General features: G+C 39.4%; 1 protein-coding gene across 2 annotated transcripts in view; it reads right to left on the bottom strand.

The window, feature by feature from the left end:
* LOC136883180 (ATP-binding cassette sub-family B member 10, mitochondrial) overlaps window positions 1-23,073 on the bottom strand; it is a 199,887-nt gene that overhangs the window by 113,480 nt on the left and 63,334 nt on the right. For both annotated transcript variants that reach the window (XM_067155360.2, XM_067155361.2), the window contains exon 5: window positions 3,631-3,801. In XM_067155360.2, coding sequence (XP_067011461.1) covers window positions 3,631-3,801 — 171 coding nt within the window. The remainder of the gene's footprint in view (window positions 1-3,630; window positions 3,802-23,073) is intronic.

Genomic DNA, 23,073 nt, shown 5'->3' with positions numbered 1-23,073 from the left:
ACTTTTTCCATCATCACGCCACTGTGGTGACAGTTCTTATCAGAGTTGAAAATCATGTTTGCTTTGCAAGTGATGACAAATAACATTTTCAGAGCTAGGAAAAGTGTGATCGTACAAAGCGGTAATAGTGAGAATTCGTGACATGATAAATGAGGTATTTTTATATAGATTTAAATACAATGAGAATTGGGACATTGAATTTACGACATGCTAAGCAGGAAAAGGTGTTAATGAGGAATGCACTAACGAGGTTTCATTGTAAATTTTAATGGAGTTATCTGTTGTGCTTTCTTGATATGTAATCAATTATCAAGGAAACACACTTACATCTGAGGTAGCAAAAATATTTGAAAAGGCACTAATAAACAGAATGAGAATAAAGGTGGAAGGAAGAAGAGCAAAATGGCTTTTGAAATGGAAGATATACACTAGACCCCATCTTCAGTATGAGACATTTCATGGAAAAACAATGAGAGTACGGAGGACTTATGGTGATGACATTCCTTGATTTACAAAAGGCTTTTGATAGTGTACCTTGAGCAAAGGTATGGAAAGTAATGCAACAGAAAGGAAAACAAATCATAGGATATTTGCAAGCAATGTACAAAAATTGTTGCAGCAATGTCCAGACACATGTCGGGAGGACAGAGTAGTTTAGCAATGAAAATGGACTACGACAAGGAAGTGTGTTGTCACAGTTATTCATATTCATTATAAAAAAATTGTGAAGGAGACAAAGGTAAAATATGGAGACAGGGAGCTGAAGGTAATGATATTGTGGTGTACAAGGGCAACTCGAGGTTATTGAAAAGGATGGAATGAACATCAGTGAGGAAAAGAGTAAGACAATGGGGTTGACTAGAGGAGAAAGGGAATTGTAAAAATAAGGGACGAAAACATGAAATTGTGGAGAGCTTCAACAACTTGGAAAGCACAGAACTGGACGTGGAGATCAGGGAAATGAGTTCTACCAAATGTGGAGGGCAAAAGTAGCAGTGAAGTACAAAGAGCTGATGCATAATACTGAGACATGCAGGAGGCAGGAGAGTAAAAACCAGGCAAGTGAAATTAAATGTTTAAGGAGTGGAAAAGCTTCAGGGAGGGATAAACTCAGATGTTAGGACATGTTAAAGAGGATGGAAGAGGGATGGATGCTGAAGTGGATAATGAAAACGCAGGTAGAAAAAGGGAGAACAAGACTAAGGTGGTTGAAAATGATCAAGAACGGTGTAATTAGAAGAAAACTGGACTGGAGGAACAATGAAGTTTGGACAGAGGATGATGTAAAGGTGTCCAGAAAGAGCTGGACAAGGGAAATGGATGAAGATGAATTTGCTTACCATTCGAGACTGTCCTCTGACCTCTTTGACGGAGATGAAGAAAAGGAATATTAGAGGAACATTTGAATTTGCGAAAGAAGAGTTAGTTGTTAATAAACTTAATCGTGATAGGTTAATATTGTGTCTGGTCCGTATTGACTAGTCTGAATGTATAATGTAACTGTAAGTGGTCAGATCACCATAAACGTGATAAACGACCATAAACTGAGGAAGGGAATGGTTGAGATTCCCCGAAACATGTTTGGTTTAATAAATAGTTTTTCTTTCATTTAATGAGTATTTGATCAAGGCAGATTCAAATAAACTATTTTAAATAGTTACATTATACAGAAGAGTTAGGTGTCGCATGATGGGCTGCCATTCCGAGCAAGAATCAGTGGTGGCTCTTCGACATCATGGTCCTGAGGAAATAGGCAGTTGGAGTTCCGGGGAGAAATTGAGAACACCTACCTTACACAGTTTGTAAGCCCGCCCAACATCACATGAAAGTACTGTCGGAATCAGACACGACTAAAATATTCAATGTTTGTAAAGCTAGACATACTTCGAGATGAAAATTAATGGTTTTTTGCTTCTTAAAAAAAAAAAAAAAAGGGTATTTGACAGCTCAAGGCTAGATTGGCCTGCATAACTACATCGTTCCAACTAACCAGCAGCAGTGTGTGTCAAGTGTGATTAACTGCCTTTTATCATTCCACAGACGACCATAAACGTGATGAACTTCTAGTCTAATGGAAGTGAGTTTAGTTATGTTATTACTCATATTTCTAGAACAGACATAGGAACATTCATTATTCCTAGGTTTATATATGGGTGATATTTATGAGCCAGCAACGTAGATACAGGTACGGCAAGTGCCGTGCGATATCATAAGGTACCAGGCACCCACTGGAAAATCTGACACCCAATTTCTTCGGTGAACACTTTTATTCACTTCCCAATAGCTAAAGGCTTAGAATAATTACAGAAAATTAAAAGGTTATAAATCAAAAAACTTCAATGTTCCTAGGTTAATCCATCGTAGTACGGATTACTTTTGGTAGGTACATGAATATTTCCATCCTCATAAAATTATAAAAAACATCTCTCGATAAATAACAGAAGAAATGAAGGAGTAGCTCACACTAAGTCCAGCAGTGCAATCTCTGATATCTGCGATATCTGACCTTTACACCTTGGTTATCAGTAGATGTTCCACACAGCACGACAGCAGATAAAGAGTCAAAAGTGTTGTTTCAATCCACGAGTGAATATTTTGACAAATGATTTGCCCAGATGAGTTATCATCAAGAGCATTGACCAGATCTACAAAATGCTGTGGACAGCCAAAGTGTAGTCCACATAGCTGGTCTCAGGATAGAGTCGAAAGCCTTTCCCAGTCATAGAACACTAGGTATAAAGGAGTCTGTTGCTCTCTGCATTTTTCCTGGATTTGCCTTGTACAGAAGATCATATCTGTTGTGACTCTGGACGTTCGAAAACCGCACTGCGACTTGAGTAGGATCCTCTCGGAAATAATCTTCAGGCCAGTTCTAGCAAGAATCTGACCTGCTATATATAGCAATGATGCACTATGACAGTTGCCACAAACACTACGATCACCTTCCTTTATCAAAGTAACAATGGTGGCATTTTTAAAGTCACTAGGTACTTTGCAGGTTTCCCATAAGAAGTCTGGTCTTTAGAGGTAGGCTTCCACTTAGAATCAAATCTGGAGGAATGTCATCTAGGCCAGGTTTCAGTTTACTGAGAGCACCATGTGCGAGAGTACAGTACAGGCACATAATGGAGAAAGTGTTAATTAGAGGGAAAATGGAAGAATAAAGGGAAGGGCTACGAAGGACTCCCTAGTTATTAGGAATCTAATACCATCAGGGTTGGAAGAGAACATGAATTGACCAAAGGAGGTTGGATAAATGAGCCTGCAACAAGTAAATGGAAGACTCAGCTACAGTCCTCATGGTCACTAACCAACCCCTGAGGTCTACCTCAGTCACCTGCAGCATCCACCAGCTGGCTACAATGTCCCAAGAAAACCTGGGTTGCCCTCAGTAGAGTTTGTACCAATCATGGACTGTGGGTGCGACTGCGACGGCATATCGCCCAAGGAGATCGTACTTCAGGCTACTGGAAGATTTTGTCTGGGCTACAAATGAGTGTTTAGTGTTTTATTATTTGTATGTCAGCCCGGTCAGATGGCACCATGCAGATCCTCAACACTGCGCAAGCAGAGCCACTATATGGGACAAACAATTTTCAATTTAAATGATATCAAAAGTAATTGTCTTACCAGACCAAAGAAGATGCCCTTAGCTAGAGACTCTCTGTAAGCCAGCTGCAGAATGTGCTGTATCTTGCTCCTGTACGCCTCGTACTCTCGATCTTCACCGCTGAAGGACTTAACTGTCCGTATGTTGGCAATCCGCTCTTCAGCAACCTGTGTAGCAGCGGCCAGCGAGTCCTAGACAGATCAAGGTACTTTTATCAACTCAACATGTCTGGTAGAGTTCAAAAGCAGCACATTAACCTGTAAAGAAGGATCAGCCACTCCTGCACCACTGTGGCAATATAGGCAAGACTGACAGTGAACTGCTGAGCTCCTGGAAGATGGCGCATGCCAGTCAGCCTGGAGTGGAAGCACGCTGACGGGAGTTGCTACGCTGTGAGAAGCCATGTAATCACCTGAGTGTAGAACTGAAATAAGAGTCCAAGTAGTAAGGACTTCCCTCATCAAAACTCATTCAACAGTATGAAGCAGAGTGGTGTAGGCAAGTAGTTCATTATAAATTCAACAGATCGTGCTAGAAGGCTTATATATTTAATTTAATTTCCGGGTTGAAGCGTGTTGTACTTGTACGCATATCACGTACAGTTTGCCGACGTTTCGAATACATTGCAGTATTCTTTGTCAAGGCGACTGAAATACCCGTACTCGATCCGAGGTAATCAGTCTCCCAGGCAGAAATTACACTACTAGAGTGGCCTTGATCTTGGCCTTTTATATCCTAGCCTTTCTGGCTGATGTAAGCCCTGGCTGTCTCGCGAGACTTCTGGAAAGTATATGTCACAGCCAGGTAGTGGGGTTGCGGCCCGTGTGTTTATGTTGTGGTATGTATGTCTTAAACTATGAATGATAGGCATTCAAGAATTACTGTTTTTGTATCCTTCTTCTAAATTTATGTTGTTCGGATGTTTCTTGATTTCGATAGCCTCGCGGATTTTCCTTCCCAGATTCCAAGGGATAGCTGCTAGGATCTTGGTCTTGTCAAATGATATTCCGTGCCTAGTTTCGTAGGAATGCTTGGCTACCTTCGAAAGAAAATGAGTAACTACCTGGCTCGACTCGCCTTTCTGAAACGGACAGCCAGAAAGGCTAGGATATGAAAGGCCAAGATCAAGGCCACTCTAGTAGTGTAATTTCTGCCTGGGAGACTGATTACCTCGGATCGAGTAGGGGTATTTCAGTCGCCTTGACAAAGAATACTGCAATGTATTTGAAACGTCGGCAAACTGTACGTGATATGCGTACAAGTACAACACGGTTCAACCCGGAAATTAAATTAAATAATTCTTCACACCGTGGAAGCTTCACTTCTAAGATAGAAGGCTTATAGTTCTATTCACGTTTTGGTTCACTATATTTAAAGATCTAATGCACCTATACTGCACACAAACCGAGCAAGAAGTGGCTATTGGAAGTTCATCAAGCGACCTGGATACTTCACCTATTCATAGTGACTTTAGCGGAAAAAAAACGGGAGAGCAAATAGCATATTACAAGTGCTGAGTAATCCAAACTAAAAGGAGAAAGTAGATGAGTGGAAATGGAAAATTGCTTGTCTGTTAACCAATATTCCACCACAAAAAGTGTAATTTACTGGATTCCAGGGCCTAATTCCATTTCTCACAACACTGATCTGATGCCAAAGGGTATGCAAATGAGACAAACTGTTATTTGAATTCTGGCTAGGGCTCACTTCACCTTAACCCAGTGAATGTGTCAAGTGTGTTCAACAAAAACTAGCAGGTGGGAGAGTGAAGTCAGCGAGGTACCTCTTCACAGGTTGGAATGCTCTAACAAGAACATTCTATACATACTACTGATCTGTCAAACAAAGACTAAAAATGAAACGGATGTGAGAAAAGTAACAGGGAAGATAATTTATTTGCCTTTAATTCTTCGTGGGCGGAAACATACATATATGTTCCGTTCAAAAATTGCGGGTTTATTAGCTGAGGAGGTACCGAAATATGCTCAGAGATGGCAGGAGCTGTTCTCTCAACTCTTCCAGTGAAGGAAATCCCTGCAGTATCTTGCTGAGTTTGTTCTCCTGTTTGTGGGAGTTACGTAACGCATACGTTCTGTAATGCAGTTTTCTCGTGTGCATACTTCTTACGCATTTTCACGGTTTTCCGGTAAAATGGCATCACAAAAACAGATCAGTGATACAGACATAGTGTCAATATTGGACTATACGGTCGAAGAAGTGTCTGATTTTAGTGAATGCGAGTCTGAGGACGAAAATTATTTCTCCAGCTCGTCTGAGTGCAACGACACAAGTGATGCTGACACAGATAGCGACAGAGCGGACGGACTTAACAGCAACCCTGGGCCAACAAATATGACTCCCGTTCATAATACTAATCAAGTGCCAATATTACCATCACACTTTGATACTGATACGCCCCCTGTAGAATATTTTCATTTATTTTTTGATGACGAAAGATCTGATAATATTCTCAGTGAAACTAAATGGCATGTTGATGAAAGGGAAATACAGCCAACACCGACCACAAAAAAAAAACAGAATGAGAAATTGGCATCATTCAACATTGCGTGACATAAAGGCATTTATTGGTGTCATCATCAACATGGGGCTTCACCCCTTGCCAGATGTCAAAGACTATTTTACAATGGCCTGCGTTAACAAAATGTCATTTTCGTGATATTTTCTCCCGGGATGAGGTTTTTACTTATTTTCTGGAATCTGCACTTTGCTCATGGGGAAGGAAATATGCCTCTGAAAAAGGGTGAACACATACAGGGTGTTCTAGAGAAAATTAGGAAAAAAACGTATGTTATTTTATCAACGAGGTCCTGACATTTTTGTGGATGAAAGTATAATTAGTTTCAAAGGAAGAATTTCATTCAAGATTTATAACCCGAACAAACCTACGAAATTCGGGTTGAAAGTTTTTGCTCTTACTGACAGTACCAACGGAACCCTATATAATTTCATTTCTTATACGAGAAAATCTGACCTTGAAAAAAAAAAAAGTCTTTTGAAAACAACTCAGGTTGTGAAAAGTCTGTGCTCATCCCTCATAAAAAATGTCAATATTCCACCCTGAGGTTACCATATCTATACTAACAGTTATTAGACCTCACCAGAGCTAGCTAATGAACTACTAGGAATGCGTTTTTGCTAGTTACTTTACGTCGCACCGACACAGATAGGTCTTACGGCGATGATGGGACAGGAAAGGGATAGGAGTGGGAAGGAAGTGGCCATGGCCTTAATTGAGGTACAGCCCCAGCATTCGCCTGGTGTGAAAATGGGAAACCACGGAAAACCATCTTCAGGGCTGCCGACAGTGGGGTTCGAACCTATATCTCCCGAATCCCCTACTGGTACTGTTATGCCCTCCCAAAGAGGCATGCCAGATAAGGTCAAATCTAGCAATGTAAAGAAAATGAAAAGGGAGGATATAATCAGCCGCCTGAAAAATGAAATGTAGGCCCTTGCATGGAAAGATAAGCGCATAGTGACCATGCTGAGTACCTGTCACAAGGGTGACAAAATTGCAGTCACGGAAGTTGCCACTAAATATCCCAACCAGCCACCTGTCTCCAAGCCCGATGTAGTACTAGACTACACTAAAAAAGCATGGGTGTGGTTGACAGAACTGACCACTATATTGCAGCATACCAATTCATGAGACGGTCATGTAAGTGGTACAGAAAGATGTTCTTTTGGCTACTTGAAGTATGTATAGTCAATTCATTATTGCAATACACTATGGTGCAAAACCAAGGGGGTAAAAATACCATGAGCCATAAGAAGTTCAGGAGGTGTTTGGTGGAGTCCCTAGTAGAGGAAAGGGTAAGTTTCCGCAAGTCACTTCCTGCAAGCAGAGAGCAAACTTCAGGTGGTCCCTCCAATGAGAGACTGAACGGAATACCACATTTCATAGACCGAAGCGGTGTCAAGTCCCTCACATGTGTTCTGTGTAGGGCTCAAGGTCAATGCCAGAGCAATGTATATTTTTGCAAAACTTGCACTTCAACGCCTTATCTGCATCCAGATACATGCTTCAAGGTATACCACACTCAACATGAGTTTAGAGGATCCATCACCTTGGCACTTACAAATTCAGGGTATTATTTGTGTACAGCATAGGTTCAACTGCTATGACTATTTTCTGACAGATTTTTTCAGTTTTTGATGGACAAAGACAAAAAATTAAACCAAAATATCATTGAAAGTATTTTTTGTACATATATTTCATAATAGCGGACTACAGTGCACTTCAAGTTAACCACTGTCACATCGTAAAGTGGAGTGTGTCTTGTGCCGTTCTTCCAATGAAAAAATGACTTTACAATTTTTATTTTGCCTTCAAACTGCCTCAAATTTGGATTTCCACTCCTAAACAAGGTATGTGGTATATTTATGAATATTTTTATGGTTTTAGTATATTTCCCAAAATTTTGCATGCATTTTTATTTTGTTTGCTGCCTACGGCCATAAATGACCGCCGCCCCTGAAGGGTTAAACTTACAATTCTGTTGTGACTATACATATCAAATTTTTGAACCTTGGCAATTACCCTAATCATAATCTTCTTGTGCATGCTTGTAATAGTCATGTTTTAATCACTTTAATAAAGTAGGTTACAGTTCACCATAAATTATTGTATTTGACTGTCCTAATCATTGACAGATTTTAGTATTTCATTAACCTAAGAGGGACTGTGGATCCTTAGAGTACAAAATGCCTCTGACATCCACAGTAGATAGTGAACAGCTTCAAGGCAGAAGAAGTTGGGTGGAGGAGCTATGTGAACTCCAGAAAGTTAGCTACCAACAGCAGCTGACTTATTAATCAGCTTTACGTCGCACCAATACAGATAGGTCTTACGAGGATGATGTGATACAAAAGGGCTAGGATTGGGAAGGAAGCGACCATGGCCCTAATTTGTCCAGTGTGAAAATGGGAAACCACGGCAAACCATCTTCAGGGCTGCCGACAATGGGGTACGAAAGCACTATCTCCTGAATGCAAGCTGATAGCACATTACCGAAACTGCACAGCCACTTGGTCAGTAATTGTTATACTGACTGGAGAGGAGGTTATATTCCACAACGATGGCAATTACAATAAACAATGTTTTATTATAAACCACCTATTCAATGCATTAAAATGTTATTACATTTAGAGTTTCACCATTAATATGAAGTTAAAAACAGGACATGTTTTGCTCCCTTATAGAGCATCATCAGTCAATCTCGAATCTCAAAGGTTGGTTTATGTTTACAACTAATGACTTAAAAACATTTTATAATCTTAAACTTATTTTACTAATATCATAGAACTTAATAGTGGAAAAGTTGATAAAAATACATTCATTAAAAGTTATGGTAGAATAAATTTGCTCTCAAATATTTACAAACATCTGGTAAGTCTAAAATCTTGAAGAATGACTTGTGATTCAATCTTAAGAACTTATGATTAGGTCATCGATATTTAAAGTTTAAAACATGAGATCAGGCTAAAAGTTTATGTTATCCTTTGAAGATAAGAGCATTTAAATTCTAAGATTTCATCATCTTGTTGATTGCAACAAGTGACAAGTTAAACTTCAGTCTTTACGAAGTTTGAACTTTTGTTGTCATTTGACTCTAGTGATGTTCATTAAGTATTTGTTGACATCAATGACCAAAGCTTTGAAGCAATGAATTAAAATGGAGCGTAGTTAAAAGGGACGTGATTCGACGAACAATGTAGCTACAAGTTGTTAAATAGGATATCGCTTGTTGGCATGTCTGTAACCAGAAAAAAAGATTCGTGTGAGTGTCGAATGTTGTGTTACTAGTTGAGTGAGTACTTAAGGAAACTTCACTTACCCTCTCCAATTACTGCTTTCTGTCTGGTGTTGTCTAAAGTTGCATAATAACTGCCTGTTGTTCCGCGTCTGCTCCTTGTGTTGTACGAATGAGGTGGTAGGGTTTGGGGGTAGAGATGGGGAATCTGATTCATTCGATTACCATGTGACGGAAAGCCATGGACTCAGATGAACAATTCCGTTATGTTCTGTATAACTGCTACTGCTTTACAAGTTTACAAGTTATAAATGTTCACGGTAATTTAACAAGAGTAATATCCTTTTTAGAGGTTACAGCCGAAAAATGCTACACAACTGTCCGACTAACCCTTTCCAAATTTAAGTAGCTACCATTCGAAACTATAAGACAATCGAATTTGAAATGTATAGTAGATATTGTCCCCTTCAAAATTGGTAAAAATCATTTATTGGAAAATATTTTATTTCTACTGTGTGTTGAAATATTATTTCGTGAACCAGGAAGGGAGTTTTATCACATTGAGTCGGCTGAGCGAGATACGCCAGGTGTCAGGGAATTCCACTCAAGGGCAAACGAGGGGAGAGCGCAGATACAGCTAGCCAAATAACCTTCAAATCAGCCGTGAATGCCACGTGACCAGGCAGAATGTGTGTCAAGTGCTCGATCGATAATAGTGAAGGTGCATGACGTCTGACTATGGCAGCCAATCAAGCGATTAATTTGGTGCGAAGTTAATAAATTAACCAATCGCTTATGAGGAAAAGACGCACCCCTGTCTTAAGGCAGTGAATAATGGATTTTCCTAAGGAAAATTTACTCAGAAATTTCTACCTCTGAACACGTCGTGTGGAGAATTACTCTAGCTTCAACTACGGATGGAAGAAGACGCACTTCGCTTGCTGAGGGAACTTCGTCATTCAGAGCCTACAACTTGTTGCAACTGCAGTTCAGATATTTACGGATTCCACCTATAATTCAACAGATTTTAAAAGTTAAGTTTCTTTCCCATCTTATCAAACATCGGTGTGAGTTTTGGACCTTGTCTCAGACGTGATTTTCAGTTTCAGCTTCACAAGAAATTCCACGGAAGAGATCACCGGTTCAAGTTCAAGTCAGGATGCCAGTCTTCTTTCTTGGTGAATGGTGTGATTTCCAGCGCGCCAGCATGTCTCCAATGCACGAGTAAAATGTGAGGCAGTCCAGGCGGGCGTGACCAGGATCGATGGTGCGTAATGTGGTAATGCACTAGGTCATCAGCCCGAGTTCTACAACCGACAGTCACCACCAAGTAATATTTAAACTTTGTTATTCTTTCTTTCCTTTTGTAATGTAATTGTAATGACATAGCCTCTACTTATTTGTTTAGAAACTTTCTATTAGTTAGAATTTTTCCATCTCTTCTTTCTTGGTGAGGGTAGATTGAGGATGTGTGAGTATTTGAACCTATTAGTTTGTTTGAATGGATGTCTTCGAGAAGTGTTTCAACTGTCCTGAGTTCATTGTGGCAGGAGAAATAAATGTAAAACGACCCCAACGTTAAACTGGGACTATTTGAATATTTTTAGACTTAAAAGGAGATCAAATGGGACAGTAATTTCGTGGATTCTATTATGTCAGAGTTCATTCTTCAATTATGCGACGTATGGTTGAATTTCGAGTGCAACAGAGTCCTCTAAAATATTATTGTGCAGTAGCTTCCGCACGTATGATCTTGTGCGGCCAGGGATAATAATAATAATAATAATAATAATAATAATAATAATAAAAATAAATTAACTAAATTATCGCGTAAAAGAACACCTAAGGTCATGAGCATAATATTAGTTATTATTGAATATGGTTGATGTGCGCTCATTTATAGTTATTTAGGCCTGGGAAATGGCAGTATCTGACCGATACAATTTTTTATATATTTGCTGTGTTGTGATGATTAGTTGACTGGTAGATGGATATTATTGAATTCAGCAGTCGAGCTGTGCATCCATTAGTGAGTCAATTTAAGAATAAAATATGTAACTTGATGTAATTTCTTCGTTGTGAGTGCAGATTAATCGAGAATCACAATTATAGTGGAGAAGTAAAAATAAATATCGTAGCTCATGAACCGCGTGCGCGGAATGTTAATTCTGGCCTATGTTTAAGCGATTTTATCGATAATTTTTGGATGATTTTGTGTTCGTAAATTTTCTCTGAACATCGTAGTATAACTATGTTCTTTAATAAAGTGATAATCATTGCTCTGTCACATTTCCAGCTGATGAGAGGAGGTCACCACGATAGTGTCATCATGAGAATAATTTTCCTAACTTTGTCTAAACATGAAAATTAATAGTCAAGGGCTAGCGTTCGTGTAAATATGTATATAATATTTCCGTGTATCTTTGTGTGAGTGTAGTGTGTGTGATTTGACTGTATTTTGCTTAATGTAAGTTTCCAATCCATATTTGTGATGATGCTCTTCGTTATTTCGTGGAATTTTTGTGCCTAATTTACGCCAACTTTAGTGGTTCACCATTTGAATGAATTTAAACCTTTAGTGAATTTTATTCGTTTTTAAGGAAGAATAGGATCTTATTTAACGAATACACATAAATAAGTATAGGCCATGTCAGTGGATTGAACTCACAAAATCAAAAATTGTAAGCGTTAATTAATTAATTATTTCAATTAATGGATAAACATAGATTGACATGAGGTCAAGTTCCGAGCTATTATGTGAGAAGCAACTACTAAATAATTATAAAGTTGAGTTTATTAATTAATTTAAAGGTCAAGGAAGACGATTTAACCATAATTTTATGAGAGAAAATTTTTATTTAATTTTCAAAGAGGAATGAAAATTATCATTTTCAAACTTGTTTAAAATCAAATCTATGAAGGAAGGAAGTTTATTTTCAAGTTATTAAATTATCAATGGGAGAGATCATCTCAAATCAATTATTATTAATTATTTAATTAATTTTCCACTAAAAATATAAATATTATATTTGCAGATTCAGCCATTTGCTGTTCCGTTTTTCGATGAAGTGTCTATGTGATTACGACATAAAAGAAGACAAATCATATAAACAAAATACCTAGATTTTGTAAATTATTGTGAAGTTTATGAAGAGCAGTAGTTATAATAAATGTGTAAAACCTATTTAGCTTTCTCTCATTTGCCACTAGTTCATCATCTATCCCTGCACTTTAAAATTTTCGCACAGCCGATAAGCGAACGATCTACACCCTGGAGATCTTCGCTCACCGGCCGAGCTGAGCCCGGCATGACGGGTGCAATATGAACATTGTTGTGTCCATCTTCCACACGTTAGTTCACAGTAGTTCACGAGAACGGGAACCTTGAAGTAAACCTAACCCTAACATTTCGCAACGAGCTGGAAGTTGAGTGTATATTACAGTACCGTGAAGTGTGCAACTTGAAACAACGTGATAATTTCTTATTAAAAAAATATTATTCCTGTAAGGTTAGGTTAGGAGTATTTGACTTGTGAACAGGACTTTTAGTTCAGGTTAAATAAAAAATAACAAGTTGTTCTTCAAAAGTTGTCATTGATCAAAAATGGTGGATACCCGATTTGGCGATATGAATCAGAACAAACGAGGAACCAAGGAACGAGTTGCGGCTGCCATCTCTCGATTCAGCTTTCGATTCACAAACGAGTCGATTCATTTCGTTCACTGAATCATGATTCAATCGTTCAGTGCAATGATTTGTTCATTATGAATCACTCGTTCAGAATTTCCCCATCTCTAGTTGGGGGAGGAGTAAGGGTGGGTGGAGTAATTAGGTGTGCTTTGGGAGGGGAGCATTTAGAGAAGGGGCAGGAAGCGGTTTTGTTCGTTAATGTTACATGATTATTGGTTGTTTTGGGGATAAAAACTTAAGCAAAATTACTTTTCTGTAGATTAAGTGTTTGTAAAAATTTAGGCAATTGTTCATGTAAAGAATTTGTTATTTTGATTTCATCATTTGAGTTTTTTTTTTTCCTTTATTACAATGCTGGTCTAGATGAATATAAATATTTTCTAATTCTGTCATTAATTTTCCCTTTTCTATTTCTTTGATGATTTTTAAGTCCTTCTGTAGAGTTGTAAAGAAGTGGTGGCCTGATTCTCTCATGTGAATACCCATAGCAGAATGTTTATTGTATTTTGCAGCATTGACGTATTCGAGGTATCTTGTAAGAAAGCTACGGCCAGTTGGCCAATATATGAAAATTTACATACTACACATTAGTCTATAAATACCAGAATTTAGATAAGGGTTATTGCTTGAATTGCTTGAATTGAGACATGACTTCTCAAAAACTGATTAGCATATCTGTTTGTCTCTGTAGTTATGATGTTCCATACTTGAGCCGTGAAAAACAAATAAAAATACGCAATAGGTTTTGCGTCTCAGGCCAGGAGTCTCATAATAACCAGGAGTCTCATAATAACCAGGTGAGGTTTGGTGTTTTACATTTTGACCTACCTGAATTTCATGAAAAACAGGAAATTGTTACTGTTGGGTGTTGTTACAGCCATCATCTTCATCGGTACCGTCATTCAAACGGTCATTACCACTTTCACTACCACTATCACTTCCACTGTTTACACTCGGACAATGAACACGTGGTCGGATGTTTACAGAAAAATCACCGTTAACACTCCCGATATCACTTTTACTTTCCTTTTCCTCACTTGTTCGAAATTCCTCATCCAGGTCTTCATCATCCTCTTGTTCACTTAAATTATTAAGATATACAGCCAGTTCGTCATCGTCAACAAAGTCACTTCTCACGCTAGTCGCCATTTTACTCACACAGCATGGAGATCATACGTCGTAGATGAACACGGATTTCAGAAATTTAATGCATGAAAACTAATGAATTTACGCACTATCTACCGGCGTAGTCAAACACTACTGATATTTCTCTATGGATTCAACGCATAAGATGTTGCCATCTGACGGCCGAAGCTGTACTAACTCGTACAGAAAAGCGCGCTAAACAAACAATGATATATCGTAGTTGTCACTTTACACGTATATACGGAATAACGATATATCGTTGCCTGGCTCTCTATGGGTTAAATGACCCGTGCTGTGCCATCTCAGCTCCGTCACTCCTCCAATGGGAGACTGTAAAAGAGCATTACGAGGTCAGGTTAGCGTTTGTGCATAAGGTTAGGTTAACATGTCATAATCACCTTGAACTTCACTTACAGGTCACCTCACCGGTTCGGCTCCTGCCCGTAAATGGCCTGTGTGAAGTTAGGTTACTGTTCCTGGTAGCAAGGTTAGGTTAACACGTCATAATAACGTCCGAACCTCAACTACAGGTTATCTGACCAACTGGGCTCCTCCAAAGGGGGACTGTAAAGGGTCTGTGTGAGATTAGGTTAGCGTTTGTGCATAAGATTAAGTTAACACGTCATAAAAACGTCTTAACCTCACCAAGAGGTCATTGAACCCGGCCAGAACCCTCATAGTCATACTTTTCCCCCACAGACACATAAACACACCTCGTACAACAGTATGGTCAACCGTGCCTTCAAAATTCCGCTATCGAAGGATAACTTAAATAAAGAACTAAATATCATCCACTCCATTGCTAAATTTAATGGTTATAACAGACATTTTATTGAACAAATTATTAACAAATTTAAACACCATCCTAACACAACACTCTTAAAAGATAATCCTAAACCAGCTGCTTACTCCACATTCACATTCAGTATTGCTAATATCTTCAAAAAACACAATACCATGATTTCTTTTGGAACTAATAATAGAAACCTTGAATTATTACATAACTCCTTAAATAAAACAAGTATCTTTTCTTTTTTTTTTTTTTTTTTTTTTTGCTAGGGGCTTTACGTCGCACCGACACAGATAGGTCTTATGGCGACGATGGGATAGGAAAGGCCTAGGAGTTAGAAGGAAGCGGCCGGGGCCTTAATTAAGGTACAGCCCCAGCATTTGCCTGGTGTGAAAATGGGAAACCACGGAAAACCATCTTCAGGGCTGCCGATAGTGGGATTCGAACCTACTATCTCCCGGATGCAAGCTCACAGCAGCGCGCCTCTACGCGCACGGCCAACTCGCCCGGTCGTATCTTTTCTAAGTCATGCGTATACCGTTTTAAGTGCAAGAACTGTAACTCTTCTTACATAGGTCAAACTGGTCGTAACTTCAAAATTAGATACTTTGAACACGTTAATGCAATAAAATACAACAGATTTTCAGCAGTGGGGGCAACATATACATGACATAAAACATATTTTCACTACAATAGACGAGGATATTGAAATTCTCAGCACTCTAAATAATGGCCCTCTCCTAGACATCACTGAAAACTGTTTTATACACCTCAACCAGTTTTTCAATCCAAATCTTAACCTGAATGATATTTCTGAGAAGCCCAATGCCCTTTTCGATTTTCTCATCTCCATTTTAAATAACCTCAAGTCAACAAGCAAGCGATCAATCTTTCATAATTTACAAATACCCTCTCATGCTACTTGCCCCTTCCGCAACATCCCCATGATCCCATTTTTTTCCTTTCCTTCCCATCCTCTAATTAGTGCTCATTTTTCCTCACCCTTTTCTCCATTTATCATCTCCCATTCATTTATCAATCACCACGGCAAGCTGTTTCGAGTTGAGCCTCACATCATAATTTTGTTTAAAATTTCTTCCTATTTTTTTAAATATATTTTTTATTTGGTTTTATTCTTTTTTCTTTATTCTTTTATTCTTTTTAACGATTTAAATTAAAATTTATATGTCTGCTTCGAATTGTCGAAATTAAGTCCTACACTGTTTTCCTAAGAATTCAATTACATCACCTTTTACTCTTCGGCCAGAGAAACTAATGCCTACAAGACCTGCCTAGCAACAACTATACATAACTGCATATCACAAGTTCAATTTCATAACGAGTTATCCTTCAAGTTCTTTAACTCGTTATCGATCCCAAATACAACACCTTCATACGTCTTCATATGTGAATGCGGCATAACAGGATTGTACTAGACCTGCTTAAGAACTTCAACTGGATTTGTTTCGGCAGGAAATAGTGGTGTTCCTTTTACTCTTTTGACTGTGATCATTGTGTTATGAACATCAATCTGGAATTGCTCCGGCACAAAATAGTGTTAATTTTTTGTCTGTGATCATTGTGCTAGTTGATTTCAGATCTTTATGACTTAATTTTTTGCACTGCTTTGCTAATTGGCTGATGATGACACTTCAAATGTGTTGAAACCGGGCCCAAAAGAACATGTTCAACTTAAAAACTATACATAAAAATATATATAAAAAATGGATGTATGTATGTAAATGACACATCACCTCCTAAACCACTGGAGCAATTTCAATCAAATTTTGAACACTTATTATTTGCTATCCGGAGACGAGCACTGTGGGGGTAAGCCACCACTAGCCCCCCTAGGGGTGGAGGGTTAGGTAAAAAAATAATCGAAAATAGTGTCGAATCCATAGTTTTGGGGGTCACTGAGGTGAATAGTGGCACTCCCGATTTTTTAAAAGTCAAATTTCTGCTCCCATTTGGGTGGGGGGCGAGGGGGACTGATGATGGATGTGTGTGTGTAAATGACACATCTCCTCCTAAACCACTGGAGCAATTTCAATCAAATTTTGAACACATATTATTTGCTATCTGAAGACGAGTACTGTGGGGGTAAGCCACCACTAGCCCCCTTAGGGGTGGGAGTTAGGGGGTTCAGGTAAAAACATAATCGAAAATAATGTCGAATCCATAGTTTTTGGGGTCGGTGAGGTGAACAGTGGCACTCCTGATTTTTTAAAAGTCAAATTTCTGCTCCCATTTGGGTGGGGGCGAGGGGGAACTGATATATAAAATTAAACGAAAATAGTGTCGAATACATACTTTTCGGGGTCGTCGAGGTGAATTGTACACTCCGGATTTTTAGTATCAGGAGACAAACCACGTAGGGATAAGATAGACCAGGAAACCTTGGGAGCAGGGGGGGGGGGGGGGAGGAGGGGCGGCAAAGGTGTCAGATATACAAATTAATGAAAATAGTGTCGAATCCATACTTTTCGGGGTCGCTGAGATGAATAGTGACACTCCGGGTTTTTTAAAGTCCAAGTTCAGCCCCCTTTGGGGGGGGGGGGGGCGAGGGGGGAGTGATATATAAAAATAAACGAAAATGGATGTATGTATGTATATATATGTGTGTGTAAATGACACATCTCCTCCTAAACCACTGGAGCAATTTCAATCAAATTTTGAACACACATTATTATTTGCTTTCCGGAGACGAGCACTGCGGGGGTAAGCCACCTCTAGCCCCCTTAGGGGTGGGGGGTTAGTGGGTTCAGGTAAAAACATAATCGAAATTCCATAGTTTTTGGGGTCGCTGAGGTGAATAGTGGCATTCCCGATTTTTTAAAAGTCAAATTTCTGCTCCCATTTGGGTGGGGGGCGAGGGGGACTGATGATGGATGTGTGTGTGTAAATGACACATCTCCTCTTAAACCACTGGAGCAATTTCAATCAAATTTTGAACACATATTATTTGCTATCTGAAGACGAGCACTGTGGGGGTAAGCCACCACTAGCCCCCTTAGGGGTGGGGGGTTAGGGGGTTTAGGTAAAAACATAATCGAAAATAGTGTCGAATCCATAGTTTTTGGGGTCGCTGAGATGAATAGTGATCCTCTGGGTTTTTTAAAGTCCAAGTTCAGCCCCCTTTGGGGTGGGGGGTGAGAGGGGAGTGATATATAAAAATAAACAAAAATAGTGTCAAATACATAGTTTTCGGGGTTGGCGAGGTGAAATGTGCACTTCGGATTTTTAGTATCAGGAGATAAACCACGTGGAGGTAAGACAGCACAGGAACCCTTAGGGGGAGGGGGTGAGGGGAGTCAGATATACAAATTAATGAAAATAGTGTCGAATCCATACTTTTCGGGGTCGCTGAGATGAATAGTGACACTCCAGAATTTTTTTAAGTCCAAGTTCAGCCCCCTTCGTGGTAGGGGGCGATGGGAGAGTGAGATATGAAAATAATCAAAAAGAGTGCCGAATCCATAGTTGTCGGGGTCGCTGAGATGAATAGAGAGACTCTGGATATTTTATAAGTTCATCACCCTTTGGGGTGGGGGGCGAGGGGGGAGTGATATATAAAATTAATCGAAAATAGTGTCGAATACATAGTTTTCGGGGTCGCCGAGGTGAATTGTACACTTCGGATTTTTAGTATCAGGAGACAAACCACATGGGGGTAGGACACCTCAGGAAAGTTTAGGGGCGGGGGGGGGTGGGGGGGGGGGCGAGGGTAAGACATATATATCATTTAAAGTAGTATCGAATCAATACTTTTCAGGCTCGCTGAAATGAATAGCAACACTCCGGAACTTTTTAATGTCCAAGTTCAGCCCTCTTCGTTGGGGGGGAGGGATGGGGGAGTGATATATAGAAATAATAGAAAATACTGTCGAATACATAGTCTTCGGGGTCACTGAGATGAATAGTGACACTCCGGAATTTTAGTATCAGGAGACAAACCACTTGGGGGGACGGGGCGAGGTGCTGAGATATACAAATCATCGAATGTAGTGTCGAATCCATATTTTTTGGGGTCGCTGAGATGAACAGTGACACTCCGGAATTTTTTAAAGTCGAATTTCAGCCCCCATTGTAGTGGGGGAGATGGGAGAACGATGTATAATAATAATCGAAAATAGTGTCGAATACATTGTTTTTGATTTCGCCGAGGTGAATTGTACATTTCGAAATTTTAGTATCACGAGACAAACCATGTGGGGGTAGGACACCCCAGGAACCCTTAGGGGCGGGGGCGAGGGGACGGAGATATAAAAATCATCGAAATTAGTGTCGAATCCATACTTTTCGGGGTCGCTGAGATGATTGGTGAGACCCCAGATATTTTACAAGTCCAAGTTCATCCCCCTTTCTGGTGGGGGGTGAGGGGGATTCAGATTTAAAAATAATCGAAAATAGTGTCGAAGCCATAGTTTTCGGGGTCGCTGAGATGAATAGTAACACTCCCGATATTTTAAAACTCAAAGTTTAACCCCCTTTAGGGGGGAGGGGGAGTGAGATATAATAATAATCGAATATACAGTAAAACCTCCCTATAACGGACACCTTCGGGACCGAAAAAAATGTCCGTTATGAAGGGGTGTCCGCCCGCGAGAGGTTATGAAACCGGTACCATTAAACATAAGTTGGAACACAATAACCCATGTATACTGTAGTATGTCTTAACAATTCTCGCAAATGTACCTTTAATTGTATACTGTATACAGTATTGTACAATATACTGCACTGTACTCACATGAGAAAGTTGTAGATGGGCTGCTGCAGCTGCGATGCACTGTATTAAAGAGACAAAAACACTTCTATGGAAACCTGTATTGAGTACACTGTACACTATTACCGTTCACCATGTTAAAATTAAAAAGAACGTATGAGTTTTTGAAACGTCAAATCAGTATGTAGATGTAGCAATCTCTAGCACAGTACAGCAAAACATTAGCACTTGAAAAAATCCTTAATGTTCGTTTGTTTTGTTCATTTCGGTTTAGCAATGATGTTTTCACTATGTGCAATTAAATCCTGGGTCAAATTTACACCTTTTTCATCGTTTTGTTTGCAATAAAATTCTTTCAGTCGCTTAACAATGCCGAGAGCCTCACTGTACGAGGTTATTGGCAGCACATTCATTTCCGTATTTTCTTCAAAGTCGTCATTAGCATCATCTTCACTCCCGCTTTTGTCAGAATCTTCATTTTTGTCCCTCTTCCCTTGGATTGACTGAAGAATCGTTTTCGTGTCTCCACTCTCACACTCTGTTGGTATATCTGAATCAATTTTGATATAGGTGTTCACTTGTACACTGTAACCTGCTGCATTAATAAACGCTTGTGTTGTTTCCATGCTGTCAGGAAGGGTATCCGATTCTATTTCGGGATGTCCACCACTAGCGGGAAACCCAGCTTTCAGAAAGCAGTTACGAATTGTTGAGGCCGTGACGTTTTTCCATGCATTGGTTATCCATGAAATTGCTTGGAGAACGTTCAGCCCCTCTGTCAGTGTTTGAAGGGTTACTTCATTCCCGTTAAGTTCTGATACTGTGTGCTTCATCACTAACTGTCTGTACATAACCTTGAAGTTCTGGATCACTCCTTGGTCAAGCGGCTGAGAAACTGATGTTACATTTGGTGGGAGAAAGACGATCTTCACATTTTGCAACTTAATTGTATCCGGATGCGATGCTACATTATCGAGGAATAATAACACTTTTCGCCCCTGGCGTATCATTTTTCTGTCCAATTGTCCTAGCCACTCTGTCATTATTTCTCTGGTCATCCATGCTTTCCTATTCGCTTTCCATTCAATGCCAAACTTCGTAACGTCCATATTTTTAAAACACCTTGGTTTTGCAGCTTTTCCTATCACAAGGGGCTCCTCCCGTTCTCCACTCATACTTGCACATAACAAGACAGTAAGACGTTCTTTCGCAACTTTTCCACCAGTATAACGATTTGCTTTGAAACACAAAGTTTTGTCGGGTAAAGCACGGAAAAATAATCCAGTTTCATCGGCATTCAAAATATTTTCCGGAGCATACCCGTCTATGATTGAATGTATTTTTTCTTGCCAGTTGTCAACAACCTCCATATTAACACTGGATGATTCTCCGCAAATCACTCTGAAGTTGATACCATGTCGCTTTCTGAATCTTTCTAGCCAGCCATTCGAGGCTTTGAAATCTCCAATACCTAATTCTGTTACGAATTCTAATGCTTTTGCTTGTATCATTGGTCCTGAGACAGGGACATTCTGACTTCTTATTTTAGCGAACCACTCTAGCGTTGCCTTGTCAATGAGAGCTCCACTACCACTTTGAAACAGTTTAATGCGCTGTTCATTGCCATTTAAATGCCATTCTTTCACTAGTTCCTCTTGCTTTTTCACAATTTCAGCTGCCTGTGTCTTTCCAATCTTAAACACTTCGGACAGTTTACGCACACCACACTTCTCATGTTTATGATAGTCTATTATGCCTACCTTTTCTTTTAAAGTTAAAAACTTCCTCGGAGCCATGTTTTCACACACTTACTAACGTAAAATTGAACACATCAAAAGCCCACGAGTCAATGAAAAGTAACCTGACAGTGAAGGTACGAATTCCAGGGCTGTCGAGCATGTCAGATCACACAACTTCCGGAAGTGATAGCGTAGCATAGTGTTGCCTTCCAAGAATGTGTACAGCCAGGACCAAAAGTTACGGTGTCTGTGATTCTTGGAAGTACCGGCTGTGCAAAAAGTAAGCGAATACATACTGTGCAGGACACAAATACAGAATTTTTTGAAAAAGAAAGCGTCCGTTAGGAGAGGTTTAATTGGAGTTTCTCGTGGCTATGGTGTGTCCGTGTTCGTAATAAATTGTGTCCGTATAAGAGGGGTAAATTACTCATACACAACATGGCATTTAATTACGGACCTAGAAAATCGTCCGCCAATGAGGGGTGTCCGCCGGTGAGAGGTGTCCGTTAAGACAGGTTTTACTGTACTGCCTAATCCATAGTTTTTCGGGTCGCTGAGATGAATAGTAGCATTCCGGGTTTTTAAAGTCCAGCTTCAGCCCCCTTTGGAATAGAGGGTGAGAAAGGGTGAAAAAATAAATTGTCAAGATTGCCCAAGCTAATAGACGTGTGTATGTTCCAGTATGACTTTCAAGTATGACTTACTACCTGGAAAACATACTGTGGGAGTAAGACGCCCATAGAACCACTTCGGATGCGGGCGAAATATATAATCCATATTAATAAATAGAAGTCAGTTTGGCGCGATCTATATATACTGTACATATATAAATTAAGGCATAAAAATGAAAAAGACATGAATTAATGAGACCATTCTAGGCATCCTAGAAACTTAAAACTTGGTACCAGACAACCTGACGACTTCAGGATCCCTAGAAAACACTAAAATTCTCTCAGAGGGACACGTTGGGAGTTTCAAATCTGCATAAGAACACAGTCGGTGATATTTGTCCTGAACGATAACCTATAGGTTTCATGGGCTTAAAAGTTTCCGGAAAGTCCTAATTTTTAACCCTCTCTCTCATATCAAGATGGCAGCACAATCTCCCAGACGAGTTAGAAAATAGAAATTTGACAAAATTATAGCTTTTTGCCTGTAACCGATGGAAAATTTATGAGATGTTTAAAAAATTTATTTTTTTACCCCCAAAAGTATCGAAATATGGAAGCAATTTTAATGACGGTGCAGATCTTCCTTTCGAGGTATTTGGTGGCTAAACAGTAAGTCGTATCACAAAACGGATGGCACAATCTCCGTTCAATTTGCAGTAATCTACAACTTTGGTCCTATGACTTTTTGTCGTATCTCTACCCCTTATGTTAAATTTGGCTCTATTTCTGGATTTACCTAAATTTTGCACTTTGTACACGTATAATTGATGGTTTGATTCACTTATAGGAAAGATGGGATCATCAAATTCTACACGAATATTGGCCCACCCAGCCAAATTCTACGTTACCTTACATAAATATCACCCTATTCAACGTTTCTAAAATAATCTTGCCTTTAAATAGATGAGTCACGAGGAAATACCATA

This window comes from Anabrus simplex, chromosome 11 (genome assembly GCF_040414725.1).
Source record: "Anabrus simplex isolate iqAnaSimp1 chromosome 11, ASM4041472v1, whole genome shotgun sequence".
In the NCBI taxonomy this organism is placed as follows: Eukaryota; Metazoa; Arthropoda; class Insecta; order Orthoptera; family Tettigoniidae; genus Anabrus; species Anabrus simplex.
The sequence above is the reverse complement of the archived record's forward strand: the minus strand, read 5'-3'. Positions and strand labels throughout refer to the sequence as shown.